The sequence below is a fragment of the Lacerta agilis genome, chromosome 14, assembly GCF_009819535.1.
Source record: "Lacerta agilis isolate rLacAgi1 chromosome 14, rLacAgi1.pri, whole genome shotgun sequence".
Taxonomy (NCBI): domain Eukaryota; kingdom Metazoa; phylum Chordata; class Lepidosauria; order Squamata; family Lacertidae; genus Lacerta; species Lacerta agilis.
The window spans coordinates 37,257,937-37,284,678 of record NC_046325.1 but is presented as its reverse complement, the minus strand read 5'-3'; the positions used below and the strand labels follow the sequence as shown (position 1 = coordinate 37,284,678).

The 26,742-nt window shown below is 44.1% G+C and overlaps 1 protein-coding gene across 1 annotated transcript; it reads left to right on the top strand.

Annotated features, from left to right (window-relative positions):
- LOC117059324 lies at nt 1-26,742 on the top strand. Its single transcript, XM_033170963.1, has 12 exons — nt 1-167; nt 3,780-3,995; nt 5,255-5,351; nt 6,472-6,573; nt 15,634-15,779; nt 17,226-17,264; nt 18,270-18,361; nt 20,721-20,882; nt 22,425-22,496; nt 23,574-23,714; nt 24,611-24,682; nt 26,258-26,742. Coding segments are annotated over exons 2-12 (1,368 nt in total). The 5' UTR covers nt 1-167; nt 3,780-3,993; the 3' UTR covers nt 26,701-26,742.

Sequence of the window (26,742 nt, the reverse complement as noted above, 5' to 3'; positions counted from 1 at the left end):
GATCGAAAGGACAGGGTTGAGGAACAAGTGAAAACATCAGTGCTGTACCTCCCTGGTAAAGAGCCCTCCCTGTATCCTCTTGCCAGGATACCAGAGTTTTATTTGGCAGAACTGCAGGATGGACTACAAATCTCCTCTGCTCCTCAACCTGACTTGGATAAGTACCGGTAAGTAACATTCTGGCATTGTGGCAGAAATCTTGTGCTTCACATTTGATTCCTTAAGTTGTCCCTAGTGTTGCCAATGTCAGCACCAAGCGGCTACATCCAGCACACCCTTTGTGTGAGGAACGTCCCAGATGGATTTACATTAATTTATTAACTTATAAAGAGAATTATATGAAAATGATGTATAGGTGGTATTTAACACCAGTTAAGTTGACAAAAAATGTATAAAATGAGAGAAAATAAGTGTTGGAAATTTAAAGAAGGTACGTTTCATCATATGTGGTGGCAATGCAAGGTTATTTTAAAAAATCCTAGGAAATGATATATAATGAATTGAAAAAAATGTTAAGAATAACCTTTGTTTAAAACAAAACAAAACCCAGAAGCCTTTTTATTAGGTATTACAAGAATGGATTCACCTAAAGAATATAAGAATTTGTATATGTATGCAACAATGGCTGCCCAGATATTGCTAGTCCAACAATGGAAAGAAGAAGTCCCCACCAAGGAAGATTGGCAAATTAAATTAACTGGGAAACTTAGAAATCAAGATGACAACAAATATTTTTAAAAATGGAAAATGTTTATTGCATATTTACAAAAGCAATGTACACAAGTTAATACATTAGCAGGATTTTTTTAAAAAACAACACTTGTAATGTTATAGACAAAGGTTTAAAATTGGAGGTAATCAGAGATAAAGACTTTATTGACATGCGTGAATGAAAATAATACAAGGGAACCAGGGGAGGGAGGGGAAAGAAGTCGGGGGATTCAAGTAATCCCATAATACAGATTCAATACTGACTGTGTAGTGTGTATATCATTGTTTTAAATGTTTTATTTTATGCTTCTTTCTTTAATGCAAGGTTTTTGCTTTTGTGACAGATAGTATCTTTTTGTATAATATTTTTTTTTAATCATCTTGTTAACTTTAACCATTGCTCTCTTTTTTGGTAAAAGTAACATGAAGGGCTGGTATTCATATCTTGGGGTGGGGAAGTGTTGTGGGTGCCAGCGTGAAACGGCAGCTATGAGCAGCAAACAAGGAAGGAGAAGAGGTGACAGTACCCTGTACTGGTGAGTATTGTCACAAAAAAGAGGTTTTAAGAACTCCAGAAACCCTGCATGAGCTCAGCCAGTAGCTTCGTATGGGTGTTAAATAGGATGAGGGACAGAACAAGATCCCCGAGCAGCCGCCACCCAGCGGGGGGAGGGGATGAGCTAAAATTCCTCTTGTCTGGGCTGAAGTGTCCGAGATGAGCTATGACCTGGGAAGGAAGCCACAGCATTAAGTCACAAATTGGGACGAAAGTGTGAGCCAAATACAGTCATACCTCGTGTTGCGTTTGCTGCAGGTTATGAACGCGCTGAACCTGGAAGTACCGGAACGGGTTACTTCCGGGTTCGGCGGCTCACGCATGCGCAGAAGCGCCAAATCGCACCACGCACATGCGCAGATGCGAAGCTTCAGGTTGTGTGCTGCTCATGATGAGAACGGAACGGATCCCGTTCGCATCCAGAGGTACGACTGTAAAACACAGGGAAAGCTAAGTAGGCCTCGTTGCTCAGGCTGCCTCTAATTCCAACAGGAAGCTCGTTATAATCCTGTAAAAGAGGCTGTAAAGGCCACCCATTCTTAACTACTTGGGCAGATGCTCCAAATATATATATATATATATATATATATATATATATATATATAGCAGAAGCACCCAAGAATATTGTCCACAGATACTGATACCAAATGCTGCTGAGAGACCCAATTGAATCAACAGCGTCGTTCCTCCCTTGCTTTTCTCCTGAAGTAGGTTAACTAAGGCAGAAGTTGGCTTCCCTACCGGAGGATTGCAAGGTATGGGGTGGGAAAAGAAGGGTGTCTTCCTCCTTTCAGAGTTTCCTCAATTGCAGCCTAAATTTGCTAACATCTAAGGTGACCCTCAGGCTCAGGCTAAAGCATTGCCCTCGCTATAAAAAGACAGTTTGAGAGGAAAAGTTTTTTGTTATGTATTCAGTGGTCTGTGTTTACCTCAGCTTGAGTCTGGACGAAGGATTCTGAGCACCTTTGTTCTGATTCGATACATGATGTCCAGTCACAGAAAATTTCAGGATTTGGGCCTCTATCATTGGCTCTTGAACTCTGAGCCGTGATTCGCAGCTTTGAAGTTTAGACAGCCAATCATGTTGGGAGTGGGAGCGACCCAGGCTTTCAGGAGTGTATATAAGCAGTTGCTTTGCCCCAGTTTCCCACTTATGTAGCTCAAGAAAGGTTCTTGCTGCTATCAATGTGTCTTGCCTCATGGGAACCCAGCAAACACTTCACTTTTCTTTTTCTTTTTTCTTTTGCAAAAAAATAAATAAATAAAAATAAATTATTTCGTTTTACATATTAGAATTTACAATCATACCACAACACATTTAAAAGTACAAGATGCTCACAAATCTCTGGACTTCCCACCTCCCCCTTTGTGGGTCCCATTGTTAAGCCTTTTCTGCTGCATCTTTTATAATAATCCAAATTTTTATATCCATAGTTCTCGTTACATTACAAGTGTTATTAAAATCCCACCAACGGTTTTAACTGTTTACAGTGGTCTCTAAGGTAAAGTAGGGACGTGGGTGGCGCTGTGGTCTAAACCACTGAGCCTGGGCTTGCCGATCAAAAGGTCGGTGGTTCGAATCCCCGCGATGGGGTGAGCTCCCGTTGCTCAGTCCCAGCTCCTGAGTTTGAAAGCACCCCAAAAAGTGGAAGTAGATTAATAGGTACCGCTCAGGCGGGGAGGTAAATGGTGTTCCCATGCACTGCTCTGGTTTCAGTGTTCCGTTGCGCCAGAAGCGGCTTAGTCATGCTGGCCACATGACCCAGAAAGACTGTCTGTGGACAAATGGCGGCTCCCTCAGCCTGTAAAGTAAGATGAGCGCCGCAACCCCAGAGTCGTTCGCGACTGGACTTAACTATCAGGGGTCCCCTTTACCCTTTAAAAAGGTAAAGGGACCCCTGACTATTAGGTCCAGTTGTGTCCGACTCTGGGGTTGTGGTGCTCATCTCGCGTTACTGGCCAAGGGAGCCGGCATACAGCTTCTGGGTCATGTGGCCAGCATGACTAAGCCGCTTCTGGTGAACCAGAGCAGCGCATGGAAACGCCGTTTACCTTCCTGCCGGAGCAGTACCTATTTATCTACTTGCACTTTGATGTGCTTTCAAACTGCTAGGTGGGCAGGAGCTGGGACCAAGCAACGGGAGCTCACCCCGTTGCAGGGATTCGAACCACCGACCTTCTGATCAGCAAGCCCTAGGCTCTGTGGTTTAACCCACAGCGCCACCCGCGTCCCTACTTTACCTTAGAGACCACTGTAAACAGTTAAAATCATTAGTGGGATTTTAATAACACTTGTAATGTAACAAGGACTATGGATATAGTTTACCCTAAGGTAAAGTATAAATCCCCCCATTCCTTATTAAAGCTTTGGTTTTCCCGATTTCTGATCTTTCCGTTAATTTTTCCATTTTGGCATAGTCCGTCCACTTAATCTGCCATTCTTCCTATTGAGAGGAATAGTTTTCATTCATGTCTATGACTGGACTAAGTCTTTCCTCTTCCCTTGCTACAGAATTCCACAGGACCAGGCTAAAGATCGCAAACTCTCATACCTGAAGGAGGAGGTTGAGAAAACGTCAGAGGTTCTGGTGGAGACACTGATACAACAGCCTCAAGACAAAAAATTATCGCCGCCTTCTATTACCACCATTGTGGATTTAAAACCGCAGTCCAAAAAAAAGCAGAAGGATTCCCTCTCCTACGTCTCTGCTAGATCCACTTACTCCATGTAAGCAGAAGCAGGGAGCTGGGACTGAAGATGGCCTACGGTTCATGTCTGAGCTCAGGAACAGACCCTCCAAGTGTCCCTGTTTTCCAGGGACAGTCCCAGGTTTACAGAAGCCGTCCTGTTTTCTGATTTGATCATGGAATGTCCCACTTTTCCTTAGGATGCCCCTACTTCCATCAGGGAATGTTGTAGGGCAGTGACGGAGTAAGGCTCCGCGGTACCCGGGGCGGCAAAGGAAACGCCCCGGGGGCGGGGCGTCGTGATGTCACATTGTGACGTCACGACGCCCCGCCCCGGGACGCTTCCGGGAGTGCCGCCGCCGCTTCTGGAGCCCCCTTTTAAGCTCTGCGGCTCAAAAGGAGGCTGTGGAAGCGGCGGTCCGACAACAGAGTGCGCCTGCGTGAAATGTCGCGCAGGCGCACTCCGTCGTCGGGCCATGCGCTGCCACTCCCAGGGTGACAGAGGGAGCGGCAGCGCATGGGAATGGTGGGAGGGGCTGCCGCTTGTCACCCCCACGCGCCACCGTTCGCTCCGTTGCCCCGGGAGCAGCAGCGCTGCACGGACGGGGTGCTCGCTCGGCCGTGCGCTGTTGCTCCTGGGGTGACGGAGGGAGCGGCAGCACTTCGGAATGGCGGGAGGGGCTGCCGCTTGTCACCCCCACGCGCCACCGCTCGCACGGCCGAGGGAGAACCCCGTCTGCAGCGCTGCTGCTCCCAGGGTGACCGGCGTTGCGTGGGGAGTGGCGGGAGGGGCCGCCGCTTGTCACCCCCACCCGCCGCTTGTCACCCCTGTCACCCGGGGCGTGCCACCCCCACCGCACCCCCCTAGCGACGCCCCTGTTGTAGGGTATGGTAGAACGTCCCTCTTTTCATCAGAAAAATGTTGGCAGGCATGGAGTTAGGCAACGTCACTGAACCAAGGAGATAAGTAACTATACAACCTTTAGAAGACATCTGAAGGCAGCCCTGTATAGGGAAGTTTTCAAATGTTCAATGTTTTGTTATGTTTTTATATCTGTTGGAAGCCACCTGGAGTGACTGGGGCAACCATTATTATGGAATAGGGTGACCCTATTTTCATCAGAGAAATGTTGAAGGGTATGCAGCTGTACATACCCTCCTAAAGAAGGCCATCTTCTTCTTGCAATGATATAGTTACACCAAGTATTTATCAGAATTAAGTTCCAAAGTGTCATATTTGAAGACAGATGGATAGAAGGAAGGAGAGAACATTCTCTGATGTGCTGCCATTTTCCATAGGCGAACCGGACAGAATTTGCCAGTGGCTGGTAGGGTCCCATTTCAGAGACCCCCTTCTCCCAAAGTAAAACCTGAAACTGTTGATAAAGGAACTCAGGTAAGATGAGTATTGACTTCTGCCAGACCAGTGAGATCATGTGGGTCTACGCGGCCAATCCAGTGCAATGGGCATGCGGGTTGGTATTCCCTAGTGGTGCATGGCATCGTGGCATGTTCACAGTTCAGGAAATCAAATTGCACAGCTCAGTGCTGCCAATAAAGTGGCAAACAGTATGCAGTTGAAATGCCACTGGCAGAATTTGAACACATAATGATAATCAATTATTCACATTTAAGAACTAGTCACACTGTCTAGTAATATGCATATTGGGCTTGCCACATGGTCCTGGCCCCCTTCTACACCTCCCATGTGTTCACTGTGTGCATGTTGTGGGAATGTTAAGGATAGTAGGAAAGGATATATTGAATAAGTATTGTCCTTCCTTCACTCACGCTAGTAAGTGATGTAGCAGAGCAGATTCTCCTCAATATAGCTGGAAGCTAGTTTGCAGATTCGTTTGAATCTCTTAGTTAAGATTATTTCCTGGTGTCCCCTTCAATCCCTCTTAGAAGAATAAAGACACAAGAGTCGTTTCTGAGTAAAGTAACAAAAAGATTTACCCACATTTCAGTTCACGATTTGATCCCCGAAAGGCAGGCTTTAGTTATTGGTCACATAAAGAAAGAGACTGTGAGTTCATCTCATATGGAGACTGAACTCATGTGCTGCTGGCTGAGAGCCAGCAGACAGCAAAATTATATTTAGATAACAAAATGGCTGCAGGAAAGCAGCACAGCAGCAAAAGAACAGCAAGACACCAAGATCAAGACTGAGAAAATGGCTGCATGACTGGGCTCTTTTATGGAGCCAGCCAGAGCCACACCCATCTCCCAGATCACATGCAAGGGGGGGTGCTCCAGACCAGTGGAACAGGAAGTTACACTGACTGGATTTCCTCCTGCCCGTGCCCACTCTAGGGAAATAAGGAATGTTGTCTTTGACTGCTCCAATGGATTACATCCCACAGTTGTCACCTGAAAATTGCGACGATAAGGACCTCTAAGATTGACAGTAGTAGCCACTGTCGACTAACAGAGTTCTTCATATATTTCAATAGTGGGATAGTGATCAACATTGTTTGTCATCTTGGAATTGTCTTTTCTCTCGGACTGAACAGTGCAAGCTGATGCTCATGCGGAAATTGCAGGTGCTTCCAAGGACGCCACAGAGACGCCACATGCAGAGAGCAAAGCCCCCAACCGCTGATAAAGCGACCCAGGTGGGAGCCGAAATCTTTGCATATAGCAAGGTGGATCCGGGGCCAGCCTACCTGTGAGGCAAGGCGAGATGACTGCCTCAGGCGGGAGGAACCACAAAGGCAGCAGATCTTACCTCCAAGGAATGCATCGGCCGCTGTTGTAGTAGCAGCAACAGCTGTGGTGTGCTCCTTGGAGACTGGATCTGTCACCTCCTCAGCAGCAGCCCCATACCCTCTTTGCAAATAGGAGGTGCTCCTGGTCTCTTGTCACCCCTAGGGAGAAAATGTTGGGGGTTGCCCTCTGGGATCTCCTGGGCTCTGCAACCCACAGCCATTTAATTCAGGGAGAGTCCCTTTTTCTCCTACAATGATCTTTGATTTCCTCTTCAACCATTGGATAAGGATGGTTTGATTCCTTCTCTTGTTCCTGATGTAGATATTTGCCTTTTCTTCCTGGCAACGAAGGGCACCATTTTGTGGTTCACCTCAGGTGCCAAAATGTATTGCGCCGGCCCTGGATGGATCTAACCCTAGAAGCCCCACCTTGTTAAGATTCCTTCACTCCAAGCTCCCCTCAGTGTCCTACAGCAGGTACCTTCCCATTGCCAGTGAAGTAAACCATGTAACTCGTGCTGTTCTGCCAACAGAAGAACAGCCCTGGCTTTCCTAATGGCTCGTCACCTGCCTTTTTGTTCTCCTAATGTCTCATCTCCCAGGCAATTACCTCATCAGGAAACTGATCTGGCTTATATTTTAACATTTGCTGAGTCCAGGGGTTCAGTATCTGGCACCCAGAAACTCATAACAACGTTGCCAACCTGTCTTACCTTCAATTCCCGTTACTCTCCCTCTTTTACATGCAGAAAGCAGGACAGGTAAGTCATAGTGGAGAGAAGACGGAACTCAAGGCTGCTTCAGTGATATCAGAGAGCCACAAGAACTTGTTGATACTTCCTACCAGGAAGAGCAGTGTTTTTTTTTGTTTTTTTTTTTAATAAGATTTTATTATTTTTCCATGAAACAAACAAAACAACATTAAACCTACATATATAAACACCATAAAAACATAATAGACAAACAATAACCAAAAAAATACAATAAAACCATATAACAAAACAAACTTATACAAACCTTACTAAATCCTTATCTCTGTTTCTAAACTTGTTTTAACTTCTTAGGGGGACTTCCCCTGGTCCCTCCTCTGTCTTCAAAAACCTATATACTTTTAAGGTAGCTTCATGTCTTTTATCATTAACTTAAACTCAACATTCTAATATTTCTTAAAACTATCTAGACAAAAATATTCCTTAACTTATATTCTACATTTTATCATCTTCTTATACAAATAGGTCTATCCAATCAAATATTATCTTCTTTGACATTTATAACTCTACTTAGACTTCAAAAGCCGATTCTTTTATATATTTCTGCACAAACATTCAGACATTCATTTTAGCATGATTAACTAAATAGTCTTTAAATTTCTTCCAATCTTGTGACACCTTCTCCTCCCTCTGGTCTCGGACTCTGGCGGTAAGGTCTGCAAGCTCCATGTACTCCATCAATTTCATCTGCCATTCTTCAATAGTCGGTATCTCTTCGCCCTTCCAAGTTCTTGCCAATAGAATTCTAGCAGCTGTTGTGGCATACATAAAAAACACTCTGTCCTGACTGGGTATCTCCTCATTGGTCATGCTCAAGAGAAAAGCCTCTGGTTTCTTACAAAAGGTAATTTTCATTACCTTCTTAAGCTCATTATAAATCTTATCCCAGAAGGCCTTTACCCCTGAACACGACCACCACATGTGATAAAAAGTACCTTTTGACGATTTACATTTCCAACACACGTCCGACATTTTAGAATTCATTCTAGCTAGCTTAACTGGTGTCAGATACCATCTATATATCATTTTCATTACATTTTCTCTTAAACTATTACAAGCTGTGAAATTAATATCTTTCCTCCACAATCTCTCCCAGTCATCCATCATAATATTATGACCCACGTCTTTTGCCCAATCTATCATTGTTGATTTAACCAACTCATCTTTAGTATGCCACTCTAGCAACAAATTGTACATCTTGGAAAGGTTTTTTGAGTTCGATTCAATCAGTTCTGTTTCCAGTTTTGATTTCTCCACCTGAAAACCAACTTTTTTATCTAGTTTAAAAGTTTCGTGTACTTGATGATATTGCAGCCAGTCAGGGACTTGACTTTTGACTTGATCATAGCTTTTCAGCTTAAATGAGTCCCCTTCTTGTTGCAATATGTCCATATATCTCAACCATCTAGCAGACATATTTGGTCTCTTGTAGGCCTTAGCCTCCACTGGCGATATCCATCTAGGTGTCTTTCTCTCCAATAAGTCTTTATACCTAATCCAAACCTGATACAGAGATTTCCTAATTATATGACTCTTAAAAGTTCTGTGAATTTTAACTTTGTCATACCAAAGGTATGCATGCCAACCAAACATGTTATCATGTCCCTCCAAGTCCAACACATCTACATTCTCTAATTTAAACCAATCTTTTAGCCAGCAAAAGGCAGCTGCTTCAAAATAAAGTTTTAAGTCCGGCAGGGCAAAACCACCTCTCTCTTTGGAGTCTGTTAACACCTTAAACTTGATTCTCGGCTTTTTGCCCTGCCATATAAACTTCGATAGATCCCTTTGCCAAATCTTAAAGCAGTCCATCTTATCCAAAATTGGTATGGCTTGGAATAAAAACAGCATCCTTGGTAGAACATTCATTTTAATGGCAGCTATTCTTCCCATTAACGACAGTTTCAATCTTGTCCATATCTCCAAGTCTTTTTTTATCTCTATCCACAGTTTTTCATAATTGTCTTTGTATAGGTTCACATTTTTTGCTGTGAGATTGATACCTAGATATTTTACCGATTTAACAAAAGTGAGGCCAGTGCCCTCCTGTATTCTTTGTATCTGTTCTGCACTCATATTTTTACTTAAAACTTTGGTTTTCTGTTTGTTTAGTTTGAAGCCAGCTACACGTCCAAATTGTTCAATTAGTTCTAAGGCTTTGGGGACACTGCTTTCTGGTTCTTGTAGGGATAGCATCAGGTCATCTGCAAAGGCGCGTAATTTGTATTCCTTCACTCCCACTCTGATTCCTTTTACCTGTTTCTCTTTTCGTAGCATATTTAAAAGGACCTCCAGGACCGTTATAAATAATAAAGGGGAGATAGGGCACCCTTGTCTTGTTCCTTTTTGGACTTCAATTTCTTCCGATATCACGCCATTTATTATTATTTTAGCTCTTTGTTCAGTATAAATGGCTTTGATGCCATTTAAAAATCTTTCTCCAACTCCCCTCTTTTCCAAATTCTTTTTCATAAACTTCCAAGATATTTTATCAAAAGCTTTCTCCGCATCAATAAACAATAGTGCTGCCTCAGTATTTATGTTTCTTTCCAGTTTTTCTAAAATATCCACAATAATTCTCGTATTATTGCTTATTTGTCTTCCTGGAAGGAAACCCGCCTGTTCTTTATGTATATAATCCTTCAGCACTCTTTTCAATCTTGTAGCCATAACATTTGCAAAAAATTTATAGTCCACATTCAATAAGGAAATTGGGCGATAATTTTTCATTTGCATTCTATCTGTGTCTGGTTTTGGGATCAGCGTGATAAAGGCTTCTTTCCACGTTTCTGGTGCCCTATCTCCTTCTAGTATTTTGTTGCATACTTCCTTCAATGGCTGTGAAAGCCAGTCTTTAAGAGTCTTATAAAACTTTGCAGTTAATCCATCTGGTCCTGGGGCCTTTCCTAATTGCATGTTTTTAATTGCCTCCTCAATTTCTTGGATCGATATCGGGTGGTTGAGAGTTGTTAGTCTGTCCTCTGGGACTTTCTGCAAACCATGTTGTTGCAGGAACCGGTCTGTCTCTTCTTCTTTTATCTTCTCCTCCTTGTACAGTTGCTTGTAAAATTTTTGAAAGCAGTTCCTGATTTCCTCCGGATTTTCCACTATTTTCCCGTTTACTGCCAAATTGCCGATGACGTTAGCCTTTTGTCTTTTCTTTAGTTGCCAGGCTAGTAGTTTTCCACATTTATTCGCTGATTCAAATGATCTTTGTTTCATCATTTTCAATTTCCATTCTAAATCTTGATTCATGATTTTAGCATACTGGGATTGCAAGTATTTAATTTCCTTTTGAATTCTTGAAGATTTGGGATGTCCTCTTAACTCCTTTTCTTTAGCTTTAATTAGTTTCAACAGCCTTTCCATTTCTGCATTTTGTAGTTTTTTCTTTTTCGCTTTTTCGCTTATGAGGAATCCTCTCATTACCGCTTTACTTGCATCCCATGCGATTCTTTTTTCTACTTCCGAGTTCCAATTGATTTGAAAATACTCCTTCATCTTTTTCGTGGCTCTTTCTACCAGCTTGGTATCTCTCATCAATGCGTCATCCATTCTCCATCTAAAAGATCCCTTGGAAACCATTTTAAGTGTTACCTGTACAGGATTATGGTCCGAATATGTCTTTGGGCCGATTTCTGCTTTATATATTTTAGATGTCAATTCATTCGAGATCCAAATATAGTCTATCCTCGACCATGACTTCTGGGATTCACTGTAGTATGTTGCCTCTGTCTCGGTGGGGTTTTTCAATCTCCAGGCATCCTCCAAATTTTAATTGTCCACCATTTCAAAAAAAGTCTTGGGGAGTTTCCCATCATTTGTTAATTTTGTTCTTTGGGATCTGTCCATTAAAGTGGAAACAGCCCCATTAAAGTCTCCCAGGCAAATCAATTTGTAATCCAAATAGTCCAGCAGCAAGTCATGTATTTTTTTGTAGAAAATTGACTTTCCATCATTTGGTGCATAAAGTCCCAGAATCAAAAATTTTTCGCCTTGTGTTTTGATCTCAATTGCGATATATCTCCCTTCTTCATCTTTGAATAACTGTCTTGGATTATATTTCTCTTTTACATATATTACCACACCTCTCTTTTTGACCTTGTCAGATGAAATGAACTCTTGGCCTAACTTTTTGTTTTGTAATAATCTTCTGTGTCGCCGAACTATGTGGGTCTCCTGCAAACATATAATGTCCAAATCCTTCTTTTCCAATCCATGAAATACTCTGCGTCTCTTTGGTCTCTGGTTCAATCCCCGTACGTTCCATGTCAATAACTTCAGCGCCATATTCCTTTGTTTTAATCCTCTCCTCCAGTCGCTTGTGCTATCTTGTCTTCTTCTGGATCTTTGTCGCTTGGTCCTGGTATCCCCGGAGGTGGAAATACTCCTGGACGTCTATGTACAGATGGATCAGGCAGCCCTGCCTTAAGTTCTTCCAAGTGTTTATCCAGAAATTTCTGCTTATCAGCCAGGGATTTAATTCTTGTCTTTTTTCCTTCGAATGTAAATGCAAGACCTTCTGGAAACTCCCAACTGAAGGAGATGTTGTTCCTCCTTAGTTCTGCAACCAAGTCGTTATATGGAATTCTTTTGTCCAAAAAAAATCTGGGGATATCCTTATAAAAAATGACTTTGCTCCACTGCACCACCAGGTTGTTTCTATAGTGTAGGTCCAGAAAGAAATCTCTGTCGTTTCTATCGTGCAGTACCAGCAAACAGTCACTGACTGTTTTGCTGCTTTTCTTCCCTCTGGACCCTCTAGGCCCAAATCTGAAGGCTTTCACTATGCGTGCTGCGACGTTTACTTCTTCCAATTCCCAATATGACGAGAATTGCTGTATAATAAAGGCTTTTAGGTCTTCTCCTTCCAATTCTGGAAGACCCCTGAGACGAAGGTTCCCCTCTCTCTGGTGGAGTTGAAGAAAAGCAAGAGATTCTTCTACAGTTCTTTGTCGTGTGCCAATTCCCTCTAAGTTCTCCAAGTCAATATTGTCCAATTTCTGTTCCACTTTCTTAATTTTTTCCTTGACCACTTTAAATTCCTCAGAGTCCTTTTTTAACGTTGTTACCTCCTGTGCCAATTTGTTTATTTCATCTCTGTTCTTTCTTACATTTTCTTCAATTTGGCCAATTGATCTCTCCAAGGTGTCTGTAGAATTTTTTATATCTGCTTTTAAGTCTACTTGGAGTTTCTCTATTGCAGAGTTAACTGAGGCATTAACCGATGTAGTAATTGTATTAACTGAGGCCTGTGTTTGCTTCAACCCCTCAGTCACACATTTAAGTCCTTCTGCTATTTCTGCTACAGTAGCAGTTAATTTCTCCATTTGCTCTTGTAAAGTTAGGGAAATAGAGCCTTTTCTTTGTGCAGAGCTAGATGTTTTTGATCTAGTGCTCTCATGCATATCCTGTGAGCTCTGCAATTGTAATCTCAAGGTCACTCCAGTTGCTGTGGTTGCTGTGGTAACCGTCTCAGACATTCACAGCAGAAAGCCAACAGTCTTAAAGATAAACACCAGGTGGCCAGCAATTCTCTCCTGAGAACAAAGAGACTGCTGAGCCAGGAGTTCCACACAAATCCAGCAGTTTAACTTTTAGGCACAGAGTTCACAATTTTTAAAACTCCTTAGTCTTCAGTCAAAAAGAAGTTAGTCCTTTTGTAATCCAAGTCAGAAATTATGTTTCCCTTGCAGTGTTACCACCAAGACTTTATTTTACGTTGTAACTGGCCACAAAATAGCTAAAAAGTCTCCACTGGTAAACAGTCACTGACACAATAACAAGAAAAAATGGCAACAAATTACTGCAGCCCGCTACCGACCCGGAATCCTAATCCTGAGGGAGAGCGGTGTCTTCTTTTGCCATATTTCTCATTTTTAGGTCTTTAAACATCCTTAAAACAACTTTTAATCCTCTTTTAAAAAGTTTAGCAGAGTTCGCAAAACTTTTCCGTTAGTCGCGGCTTTGATCTTTTAGCGCTACCCAGCTCCGGTAAACAGTTCAAAGGGAGCAGGCTTCCTTTAATCTTTCCTCTGTAAGTTATTATTCTTTAAAAGTTTTAAATCAGTTCCAAAGTACTACTTACAGAGTTCCTTTTAAGACTTCTTCATAGGAAGTGTCGGATGCTCAAGTCTGGCGGGATCGCTGCTTTGTTCCTCCAAAGGCAGTCACCTCTTCAGCCCCGCACCGGCGCTTCGCTCACCTGATTTACCCCCTTACGAGGGTCGATCAGGAGCAAAGAGGAAGAGCAGTGTTAACTCATCTGTCCTAAGAGCCATTTTCTTTTGTATCCTCTTTTGTGGCAGAGTTTATTTGCATGCATGATATGGTTTGCCAGTCATAGGTTCCATACTTCATTATTTTTTTATTTTTCAGCTTAAGGAGCAATTCATACCAAGATCCATTGGGATGAGTGAGTTTGGATCTCTGGCTCAGTCAGCTTATTCCCAGCATAGTTTGGGCTATGCCAGGCGGAGGGCCTTCTCGGTAGCGGCACCCTACCTGTGGAACGCCCTCCCTTCAGATGTCAAGGAAATAAACAACTATCTGACTTTTAGAAGACGTCTGAAGGCAGCCCTGTTTTTAATGTTTGATGTTTTATTGTGTTTTAATTATTCTGCTGGGAGCTGCTCAGAGTGGATGGGGAAACCCAGCCAGATGGGCGGGGTATGAAGAAGAAGAAGAAGAAGAAGAAGAAGAAGAAGATTTCAGCTCAGCAGACATTATGCTGATGTAACTCCCTCTTTCCAGCTCAGCTAGGACTCGGCCAGTTCAGCTGAGACTGGTGGGCCTTTTGCTGGTATAAGCCCCAGTGGCGTACGGAGCCGCTTTGCCGCCCAGAGCGGCAAATGCGGGGGCACCCCCCGGGGGCGGGGTGCCGCTCCTTAGCGTCACGCCGCATGTGCGCTACAGAGCACAGTCCGTCCGGGCTGCCAGGTGTGAGAAGCCGCTGCACGGATGGGCTGCGGCAGCTTGTACCCAGCAGCCTTGTGAATTGCTGTGTGCTACAGCCTTATGAGTTGCCGCGCGAGCAGCAGCCGCCGCCGCCGCCACTGCCGCTGCTGCTGCACAGAAGGGGTGCCGGGCGGCAGCTTGGGAGTTGCGGGGGGTGCTGAGTGTCACCCCCCCAGGGTGGAAACTGGGGCGCTCCGCCCCCAACGCCCCTCCTTGCTCCACCCCTGAAAAATGGGTATTCTGAGGGATGGGCAGGACTGGGCGTGAAGGGGGTGGGGTGGGGGCTTACGCTGGATCCTGACTTGGTTCAGCTTAGTCATGTGACCTCAAAACATGGCAGAACTTATGGCAGTGGAAAGGGTACTACTAAGTCAAGCTCTATTTTAAAGGCTTGTTTCAGCCCCCCTCTGCCAAACCTAGGCTGCATCAGGCAGCAGTACCTTCCATTCCTGAACGGAGGTTAAAATAGGGGTAATTTGTGCTGGTTTATCTGAAGACAGCATAAGTTCCGTCGCTTTCTATATACTTAAGATCACACTGCATGGCCATTCATCACTTTTGGCAATGCTAATTTGCAGTTAGGGATGCCAGAAGGTATTGGTCTGCATTCCGACCTGAGTTTGTCACACGCAAACCTTTTTTGCTCTGCTGCAATTCAGCTTTCTGACGAAGAGTACAGACTTTGTCTTCCTGTCCACTGTGGCAGACGTTTACACAATTAATCACATAATTAATTGTGTTAATATTACATCATTCCACACCATTCATTACAGTGCAAATGAAAATCAATGCAACTGGAAAGGGGAATTTGTAATAAATTACGAATTGTTTGAGGGCTGAATAAAATAACAGGAGCAAATGCTGCTCATATTTGCTGAATCGATTTCCATTATGGACACAGGACGAATAATTTCTGCTCCTGCTTCCGTTGAATTCTCCGACTTCACTAAATGCAGTTGGTGATGCAATACTGATAAGTTTACGCTTAGAATATTTATCTTCCCCCAACTAACTAGAGGCGTAACAACTTCAGCTGCTATTTTGATAAGACTACACACAGAGAAACACCAGCTTCCCAAAATTTCTCTCCAAGCTTTGGTTGTCACACTCCAGATGAGAGATCTTAAAGCTAGGAGATTTCTCCTTAATCTCAACCCCATCACTCCTTAACTGTCTGAGCTTGCTAGGCTGTAGCCCTGAGCATTTGCTGTAGTCACAACCCTGCCATCCTCACCAACAGATTAACTCCAACTATGGGAGGTTGGAGAAGAGATCGCCTGCTTTGATCAAAAAGAAGAAAACAGGGGAAACGACAATTGAAAAGACTCTTCCAAGCAAGACCAGACAATCCATCTTGCGTAAAGAAAGTGACGGGTGTTATGACAAGTAAGAATCCCTGGTATAGTTAAGACCAGTGCTTTTTTTCCTGGGGGGATGCAGGGGTACAATACCCCTAAACATTTTGTGAATCTTTGTACAGCGGTGCCCCGCTAGACGAATGCCTCGCTAGACGAAAAACTCGCTAGACGAACGGCATTCGTCTAGCGGAAGCTGCCCCGCAAGACAAAAAAGTCAATGGGGCTGCTTCGCAAGACAAATTTTTTTTTTTTAGCGCGAAAACCTCTGCGCTCCATTGCCGCTTCGCTAGACGAAAATTTCGCTCTACGACAAAACTCGTAGAACGAATTATTTTTGTCTAGTGGGGCACCACTGTACTTTTGTCCAGTTACTGTATTTATTTTTCCCAATTTGAACTATAAAATGGTGGTCTTCTTGAGTCAAAATGAGAGTACCCCTAAACATTTTTTATTTCTTTTTAGAAAAAAAAGCACTGGTTGAGACAAACTTCTCCACCCTTCCTCCATCAACTTATTTGCACACTTTCTCTGTATTGTTTTTTTGGCACCTGCTAAAAGCTAAATTGTTTAGGCAAGCCTATCCAGATATGTAAGAGAGGCATGCAATGAGGTGGGTGGCAGAATCAACTATCATTTATATGTATACCTGGATTTATTTTTAAGGTCAGCTTGTTTTTGATTTTTATTGATAACTTTAATGTATATTTTATATTCAGTGTAAGGTATACACATATTAGAAATGAATGCCTATTTAATTCTATTGCAAGTCATCTTCTCCCATATTTATGCAAGTCTGCCAATTTGGCTGTTCAGACCAGGAGACTCTCGAGTTTAGTGGTGATTTCTCATCAATTTGCCTCTGATCTTGTCCATTTCCTTGATCAAAGCAATTTATGGACCTAATACAGGCATGGCCAAACTTGGCCCTCCAGATGTTTTGGGACTACAACTCCCATCATCCCTAGCTAACAGGACCAGGGTCAGGGGTGATGGAAATTGTAGTCCCAAAACAGCTGGAGGGTTCGAGTTTGGCCACCACTGACCTAATAGGTATCTAAAGCCATTTGCACATGTTGCCATGCAACCTGTCCATGCAGAATGTAGGCACCCTATATATAGAAAGGAGCAAAGCAGTGATATTTTAGGGAGCAGGCTAGCAGGCAGGGCCCATTACTTACATCAGAGGAGCCTACACAACACAAAACACTGTTGCTTTATGTAGGTTTTATTTTATTTGTTTTTTATATTATATTTTGGAAATGTACAGCTAGTATTTTTTTCCCCTTTAATTTTTTTTGGGGGCCCCCCAAGAGAGTGGGCCCCTAAGCTATAGCTTGTTTAGTTTATACGTAAATCTGGCACTGGAAGGAAGCAACCATGAATTGATGGCAGCTGGGTTGCTCCAGGTATACCATGTAAATGTGGTGGAGGTCTTAGGTGGCTTCTAAGTAACCACCATTTCTGCCTTCCACAGAATCTGCACAGAGGATTCCATGACTATTAAAAAGGGCAAGTGAGTATTCCAAACTCTTCTGTCCTGCCTTGACTTGACTCCCGGTCCTTTTATCTCCACCTTCCCTCTTGGGCCTGCCTGCTTCCCTCCGCTCTTCCTTTCTGCCACCTTGGTTCTGCCTCTTTCACAGCTCGTCTCACCTTTCATTTCCACAGGAATATGCAGCTGTCCCTTTTGGGGATTGAACCTGCAACTTTGGCATTATCAACACCATGCTCTAACCAACTGAGCTATGCCAACCGTCGTCCCTCGGCGGGCTCGAACCACACTTAACTGAAGCCCAGAGATTATTAAGGGGGGGAAATGGGATTAAATTGTGGTTTTACATTCAGTTCCGTCCTAAAACATGTGAAGCTGGAGCAGGAATCACCAATGTGTTGCTCACAGGTGCACAAGCACCCACACAAATAACATAAATACCAGTTATGTTACAACACTGGATATGTTTTCCAAGCCCAATTCAAAGTGCTGGTTTTGACCTATAAAGCTCTTTATTGCTCCGGACGCCAACATCTTAGGAAATGCCTCTCCTTATGGGAACACTCTTGGACACTAGATTTTCATCTAAGGTACTTCTCCAGGTCCCCCCCTCTGAGGGAGGCTCAGAGGGTGGTGACCAGGGAGAGGGCCTTTTTAGTTGTGGCTCCCAATCTGTGGAATGCTTTCCCAAGCGAGGTCCGCCTGCGCCTTCACTGAAATCTTTTTGGCACCAGGCATAGACATATCTTCCCTCCACCCCAGACATCTGATGAACTGAGTTGATGTTATTGTAGTTATTAGTTTGCCTCCAACCTTGTTCTGTTTCTATGGTATTATGTATTTATATTAAGTATTTAATGTGTTGTTGGAGATATTTTGGGTAACAAGCAAGTCTAAATAATAAGTCTAAATAATATTATTAATAATGATAATGCTTAAAGGTTCGTATTCTGATCCTTCAGGAATCAACAAATTGGTCAAAATTAAGCAAAAATCATTTTATTAATTCTGCATGTGTTTTGGCAGGAAAGCTAAAGCTGTCTACAATTTCCACATAACTGTTTATGAAGGGGAGAATGAAATCGATTCGATGTGTAAGGCGGGACCTAAATGGGAAGGTAATTCATGTGTTCTTTTTTCCCTTTTCTTTATTTTTGTTAATAATTTTTATTAGTTTTCAACTGCAATCCAATAATAGCCTCATTATAATGATACCAATTTATAACACAATTATTAATACCGGTAGTTCAAATACCAAATTATATAATTTAGATAAGGTGGCCTCCCACGTGCTAGAATTATTTGCTTTATGTCTGCGTTCCAAAATCTTATTTCAATTACACTCCAGTCAAAATAGCGATCCCTTATACAACAGCTGCAATATGAATAACTTCTAACCGTGTTGACACATTAAATGATTTATAAAACTACAAGTGAGGAACTCAAAACTATATCCTCGTTCTTCCTGTGTGCGGCAATTATTCTGTTTGTAGTGTTTCTTCCTGTCCTTGTGATATGTTATGTCTTTGAGTGGACAGGCAGAGTCCCCCAAGCCCCAGGTGACCCCTGAGCGGAATAATAACACAAGACAACGTGCTATGGGATTAAAATTGGCCACAACTTTATTAAGATTCTGATGTAGGGAGACCTTGGCTCAGGCATTGGGCGTTTATCCTTCCCAGTCCCCAGCCGGGGGAGAGCAATGACAACCTCTCGGCGTAGGGGAACCCTGGTGTCGCCGTCGCACTGGGGGCATGCAGTCACCACCCCACCCCATTTAGGAAGATGACTAAAGGATTCCCCCCAAAGCCTGAAACCGCCAAAGTTGTGATGTTTTGCTATGGAAAGGCGAAACCTGCCAATGCAGGGACATTCCTTTCCGGCCCTTCAACAGCAGCCTTGGCATAGCAGCGCCTGCATACCTGTGGAGAAGAGGTTAACTTGCAAAATTAAGCGTTAATTGAGGGAGTGGAGGGTGGGAGAAGCTCTGGGGCCCGACTGCCGCTTCCCAGGTAGGCTACACCTTCTATTGTGTGGGCTGGGTGGTCCCTCCCCTTACCTGGCCAATCCCCTGGCAACGCCTCCCCAAACTACCAAGAGTCACACTGGAATCCAGGGGGCTGCGCACGACCATGCAAACATCGCCCCCCATTTGATGTGGGGAATGGTCATTCTTCCCCCTGGTTGTTGCTGTTCTCCAGGCAATTAATGTGTTCTTGCCCTGACAAGAGAAATCTGTGTGGCTGAAAAACCTGCAGATTTCCTAACAGAGAAACATTTGCTCTTATTTCGATTTATAAGCCTACACAGTCCCACGGACATAGAGTGGGGAATACCGGTAAATCTCCACCTTTTTTCTTTCCCCAAATGTGCTTGGAGAGATAGTGACAATATGAAAGCAAATCAGAGCTGCATTAAAGTGTATGGTGTTTTTATCTTTTTAATTCAAACATCCTGAGATGTGGAGAGCTTCTTGACATCACAAGCTTCAGCCATTTCCCAGACCCATTCAAGTGCTGCCATTTTAAAATGCAGAAAGTACACAGAGAGTGATAATTGAGTAATTCACAGTAGTAATTCTTTACCCTCTGACCTCACTGTTTACGATTCCCCTCTGCCCCCAAATGCTCTGGGTCTGGATCTGTGTGTATGTACACGCACACATTACTGAAACGCAGAATAGCATTTCATGCGTGTAACCCACAAAAGGCTATGTAATAAATATGTTAGTCTTTGTGATGCTGTAAGACTGGTGATTTCAAGCCCCATTGATTTAGGTGGGGCCTAAACACAACCTGCACTGGATCCAAGCTACTGCATTTAAATACAGCACAGATTTTGTGTTCTAATTTGGGGGGGGGGAGCATTGATCCATCTAGCTCATTTGATTGGCAGTGGGTCTCCAGGGATTCAGCCAGGGGTCTCCCAGCCCTGCTTGGTGATGCCGAGATGCTGAACCTGGGGCCTTCTGCATGCAAATACTCCATCACTGAACTGGGACGTGGATGGTGCTGTGGTCTAAAACACTGAGCTTCTTGGGCTTGCCAATTGGAAGGCTGGCGGTTCAAATCCCCGCGACGGAGTGAGCTCCCGTTGCTTTGTTCCAGCTCCTGCCAACCTAGCAGTTCGAAAGCACACCAGTGCAAGTAGATAAATAGGTACTGCTGTGGCGGGAAGGTAAACGGTGTTTCCGTGCGCTCTGGTTTCTGTCACTGTGTTCTGTTGCACCAGAAACGGTTTTGTCATGCTGGCCGCATGATCCAGAAAGCTGCCTGCAGACAAATGCAGACTCCCTCGGCCTGAAAGCGAGATGAGCGCAGCAACCCCATAGTCACCTTTGACTAGACCTAACCGTCCAGGGGTCCTTTACCTTTTTACTCTACCGCTGACCTACGGCCCTTCCCCAAAAGTTTTTGCCTCCTGTTCTTTTTCACAATCAGCTCCAGAAACCAATGCACTCTCATCCTTACTTTCCAGAGTCTGCATCCTCTTCAGGGCTCTGCAAGGCCTGCACTGTTTTCAGCACACTTAAGTCTGGAATGATTCACACCAGCGATCTCCTCTTGACTTTGCACACCTTGGGCATCCTAGTGACAAATGCTGAAATGTGTCGGACGCTTAGGCATGTCAAGGTGACCGGTATGTGACAACCTTCATCCTCAGATCTGTGGTTTTCCCTGGCAGTTGTTTTACCTTCTTTGGATGCAGTCTTGGGGAACTCTGGTATGCCCAGAAGCCCCGTTGAAATATGAAAACAGCTACGTGCATTGACTTAAGTGGGTCAGACTCTTGCACAGTTGAAGGTGGGGTGAACAGACTGAAGGACAATTTGTGTTCCACAAGAACGAGTTTCTTTATACCTCATAAGCCTAAGCCAGAAGACTTTACAAATACAGTGGAACCTTGGTTCTCAAACTGCTTAGTCGATGAACAAATCGGCACCCAGTCGCCGAAAACCCAGAAGTAAGCGTTCTGGTTTTCAAACCTTTTTTGGAAGCCAAACTTCCAATGCGGTTGTTGGCTATTTTTTCTGGGGCGCCTGTGCCAATCAGAAGCCATGCCTTGGTTTTCGAACGTTTCAGAAGTCGAACAGACTTCTGTAACAGATTAAGTTCGAGAACCAAGGTTCCACTGTAGCAGGGAACAGCTGAGTTGCTAAACGACCTGCAAATCTCCATTTTGAAAGGGAGTTGCTTTTAGTCTTTTGTCTCCCAAACTCCAAGGATATAAATGAAGCTCTCCTGAAGGGACAGTAAGCACCCCAAGGCCAATGGAGGCTGGAAAGCAGGCTATGGGGAGAAACAGGCCTCTGCTTCTATAGGTCTACTTGGAATATTTCATATTGTGAGGTTTGGAGCTTTCAGGGTTAAATAAGCTCAACAGTACGCCCCTCTCACAGGGAAGATGTTTCACAACATCCGGGGTATCTGCTGTATGCGAAGCCTATGTGATTTATGTGACGCACTGTTTATTGGTCAGTCCTGCTTTCTCTTTTGACCGGAGCAGCAGACATGCCGTCCGTAAGCCCGGGAGTGTCTGTTGATTTATGCTTGTAAATAAAGCGTGCTTGACTTGAAACAAGCCAGGCTTTGTGGAATTTATTGCTGGCAGGCTCTGAGGCACAAGGCACACACACCGCTGCTCAGGAGACGTTTGAGAAACGCTGCAAAAGCACTGAGGAAGCAAGATACGCAGCAGGAAGCGTAGCTGGACACCATTTCCAAGTGCTAAACTGTTTTTTAAAAAAAAATATTAAAGATTTTCTTAATTTACAAAGGTAGTGCAATGTCCGCCTCGTATTTTTCCATATAACATTTTTACAAATCAGTTTTTGTTGTGGCTGTTTTGGAGGCTTTTCCAGTTTAAAACAAAAGCCCCAACACATATTTTCAAAGATGTTGAGCCTGTCCTGGACATTGTATGGATATTTTGGATGTACGGTATCTGTGATGCTTCTGTTCCATTTTTAAAGAGTTCTGCAAGTAAAAGTTTGAATAATATTTTTCTGGGCTTGGACAATGTTTTCTTCCAAAGGAGCCAGTTTGTATGCTTCCAGTCACTTCAAACTGCACAGTGTTAATTTCTGCAACAGAAACACCTGAATAGTTGCACAAGACTAGGTTTCGCTGTAATGCGCCCACACATACTTCAACTCAGCTTCTGTGTCTTTCTCCATTACAGCATCTGGAACTCTGGATTTCTCTGAATTCTTGGAAGAAGTGAATAATACCTCGCCTTTCACAGACACAGAGGGTATGATAAAGGAAACTGAGGGAGTGAGGGGAAAGATGGCCGCTTTCCTGTTGTTGACCCTGTATGTCACTCTCTGTTGGCGTTCCTGTCGACTGTTTCTCTCTCCTCCACCCTCTCTGCAAAAACTAAAAGATTTATCCATTGTTGCAGCTGCCGATGCTGCTTTACAAAAACATACTCTGTGCCAATCTGGGTGTCTGGCCTTTTGGGGGTCAGTTTTATTTCAGTTGCAGAGCCAGGGGCGTAGCAAGGTAAATTGGTACCCGGGGGCAAAATTTTTTTTGTCACCCTCCCCCCGAGGCATGGGAAGGTCAGGTGGTACCCGGTGCGGAAAATTTCTTGTCCCCCCCCGCAAAAAATGGTTTTACGTTATTTCATATTTCCTTACAAAGGAATAATAACAAGTAATAAAAAAACTTTTATTTATATCCCACCCTCCCCGGCCAAAGTCGGGCTCAGGGTGGCTAACATCAGATACATAACATTAGTATAAAATCAAACAATAATTAAATTACCTCCTAAAAACATCTCAAAATCAAATTAAAGTCTAATTAGATGGCTTTCCACAGGGTTAGAGTTGGGAACAGTAAGTGTTCTCTGAACTGAAATTTCAGCCTTCATGACATAGGGAAACGGCCAAGTGAACAGCTATTTTGGTGGAGGAGGGTCAAGATATTAACCGATATGCATGAAATTTCATATATAGCTATATAATCCCTAGTATAGTAAGATAAGACCTTCGGAGCAGGCATTTTAAAAAAAAATCCTTGGTAATTTGTCACCCCCTCCATTATGGAACCCGGGGCACCCCCCCCCTTGCTACGCCCCTGGGCAGAGCTGATGTTGGAGGCAGAGCTGTGGGTTTATCCTCCCAACTACAGCTTACCTGGATGGGACTGAATTTGGGTGGGTTAGCAGCAAGGTGGGGGGGCACCTCAGCAAATTGGTAGGAGCGCTAGATTGGCTCCATCGATCTGCCCAGGCAGCCTAAACACCAACACCACCTGGCGATTAAAGGTTGAAGGTAATTTCAGGCTCAGTAATTGCTGTCCTTTCTCTCCCATGTGCATCCTTTAGATTTCCAGACTATTCTTTGGGTTTTCAGGAAAATAAATAAAGGTATGGTGGCCATTGATGACTTGGAAACAGTCTTGATAGGCCTGGGAGTCAACTTGAACAACAAGGAGATACAACAGGCCCTGGGATGCACTGAAGTTAGTGAGTATCTCAGTGCGCACCAAGAGAACAAGTTGCAGAAAGGATATTGGGCATGGTATTAGCCAAATGGGACACGGGTGGCACTGTGGGTTAAACCACAGAGCCTCGGGCTTGCCGATCAGAAGGTCGGCAGTTCGAATCCCCACGATGGGGTGAGCTCCCGTTGCTCAGTCCCTGCTCCTGCCAACCTACCAGTTCGAAAGCATGTCAAAGTGCAAGTAGATAAATAGGTACCGCTCTGGTGGGTGGGTAAACAGCGTTTCCGTGCACTGCTCTGGTTCTCCAGAAGCTGCTTAGTCATGCTGGCCACATGACCCGGAAACTGTACGCCGGCTCCCTCGAGTGAGATGAGCGCCACAACCCCCGAGTCACCCTCAACTGGACCTAACAGTCAAATAAAACTTGTGGATGTGTCTATTGGTCATTTCTTCATCCAAATTAGTGCCGGAGCTGGAAAATTGGGCCAGTTCTTCATTTCTTTTGACGTCAACAGAAGTTCTTGTTTGGTGCTTCATATCAAGTTTTGATTCCTCTCCAAGTTCTCTTCTCACTTTTAAATCATGAAACAAATTCTAGGCTTGGAGGGGTGCCACTCATGAGTCCCAGCCTTCCCTCTCGCTTTGCTCAACTTTTTAAAACATTTGCTTATTTAAGACACGTGCAACAGCATGCCCTTCTGCAAAACCATGACGAAGGCAAATACAGTATGTCAAACATTATCCATGGATCGCTACATTAAAATAAAATAAAAACAATTGTGCCCTCCAGAATTAATTATTTGAACAACCGTAGGCAAAATTTTAAAGAAACCTATTATCCCAAAAGGTCTTATTTACGTGATAAGCTGAAACGAACTAGACCTTTCTCAGAAAACATACATTTTGTTCCGTTTGTAGGGAATGGGAATGTGGACATTTTGAACTTCCTTCAGACTGTGTTGGGACTGCAAAGAGGCTTTGAGGAAGAAGGTGGGTTGCCTAGTGCTTTGGCTAAACAATATCATTTTGACGTAGTATGGTTTCCATTTATAACTTTTATAGCCAATGATACTGTATTGGGGGGGTTGGACTAAATGACCCACACGGTCCCTTCCAACTCAACAATTCTGATTATACATAGCTACACTGCTATGGAGGGGGCATTTGCCTTCCCATCATGGAATCTCCAGTGTGGTGTAGTGGTTAAGAGTGGTAGACTTGTAATCTGGGGAATCAGTTTGGCGTCTCCACTCCGCCACATGCAGCTGCTGGGTGACCTTGGGCTAGTCACACTTCTCTGAAGTCTCTCAGCCCCACTCACCTCACAGAGTGTTTGTTGTGGTGGAGGAAGGGAAAGGAGAATGTTAGCCGCTTTGAGACTCCTTCGGGTAGTGATAAAGCGGGATATCATATCCAAACTCCTCCTCTTCCTTTTGTCTGCCCTAGGACTAACGAGAGCATGGCCCCTGAGATTTCAACTGCCTGGGGGCCTCCACAGGGTTTCATCTGGCACTGCTTGGGGGAGGTGGGGTGCATGGGGGAACAGCAGTAGTGGCACTCCTTGCTCTGGCTTCTCCTAGAAGAACAGGGCAATTGAATCTGGCCCACAATATAGATTTAGTTGGCATTTTTTATATTTTGGTTCCCTGCGGCTTGTCCTTCCTTCTCATACTTGTTGCTGTTTCCAATAAAGGTGTTGCATTTCTTGCTCTGAGGAGCAGCTTTAAAAACCAAGATCGAGGGGTTTTTTTTGGAAGTCAGAGATGTAATGGCATAGCACCTACCGGTACCTATCTCGCCCTGATCTGGCCACAGTGATCCATGCAACGGTCACCTCCAGACTTGATTATTGTAACTCGCTCTACGCGGGGCTGCCCCTGAAGCTGACCCAGAAACTCCAGCGGGTGCAGAATGCCGCGGCGAGGCTCCTCACGGGGTCTTTGCCGCGGGACCACATTCATCCAGTGCTCTACCAGCTGCACTGGCTCCCGGTGGAGTACAGGGTCAGGTTTAAGGTGCTGGTTTTGACCTCTAAAGCCCTATGCGGCTTAGGACCCTCATACCTAAGGGACCGCCTCTCCTGGTATGTCCCGGGTAGGACTTTAAGGTCCTCAAATAATAACTTTTTGGAGGTTCCGAGCCACAAGGATGCTAGGTTGGCTTCAACTAGGGCCAGGGCCTTCTCAGTACTGTCCCCGACTTGGTGGAACAGTCTGTCACAAAAGACCAGGGCCCTGCGGGATTTGGCATCTTTCCGCAGGGCCTGCAAGACGGAGCTGTTCCACCTAGCCTTTGGGTTGGTTTCAGTTTAACCCTGATGTTTCATTCTTTTGGTGTGATTGGTGGGCTACTTAGAGGTGAGGCTGCAGTCTGGATTAAATTTTAAATTGTATTTTAATCTGTATTTTAATTAATTGTTTTATGTTTTTGTTGTGATTTTATTGGTGTTAGCCGCCCTGAGCCCGGTTTCGCGGGGAAGGGCGGGGTATAAATAAATTATTATTATTATTATTATTATTATTATTATTATTATTATTTAATGATCTTTCTGCTTTTCCCCAACAGGTTTCCAATATGAATGCGATGCCATGGACGCAAACCCTTTCCATGATGTGACTGAGCTTGTCAATGCAGATGCTAGGTGGAGAAAGAAATACTGCGAAGAGGATCTCATCTCCGCCAAGTGCCTAGTTCCCCTGATGACATTGTCATGTTCAAATAAAGACCTTGCTTTTTCCCAGCCGCAGAGAAGGTTGTCCTGGAGGTCTGACCGGAAGTGCCCCAGCACTGTCATCTCTACAAATAATGCAAAAGAGGGAGATAAAGGCAATGGCACCAAGCGAACAAAATCTCAGTTGGATGCTACTGACCTGAGAACTACCAGATCTACATCTGTTGCGCATGACACAGAGGGGGGAGATAAAGACCATGAAGCCATGGAGGTGACAGAGGCACAGACAGACGCTGTTGGCCAGACAAACACCATCCAAGAAGAAGAAGAACAATAACAACAAAAAGAAGTAAAGCCATGGCATTATTGAGGAGACAAA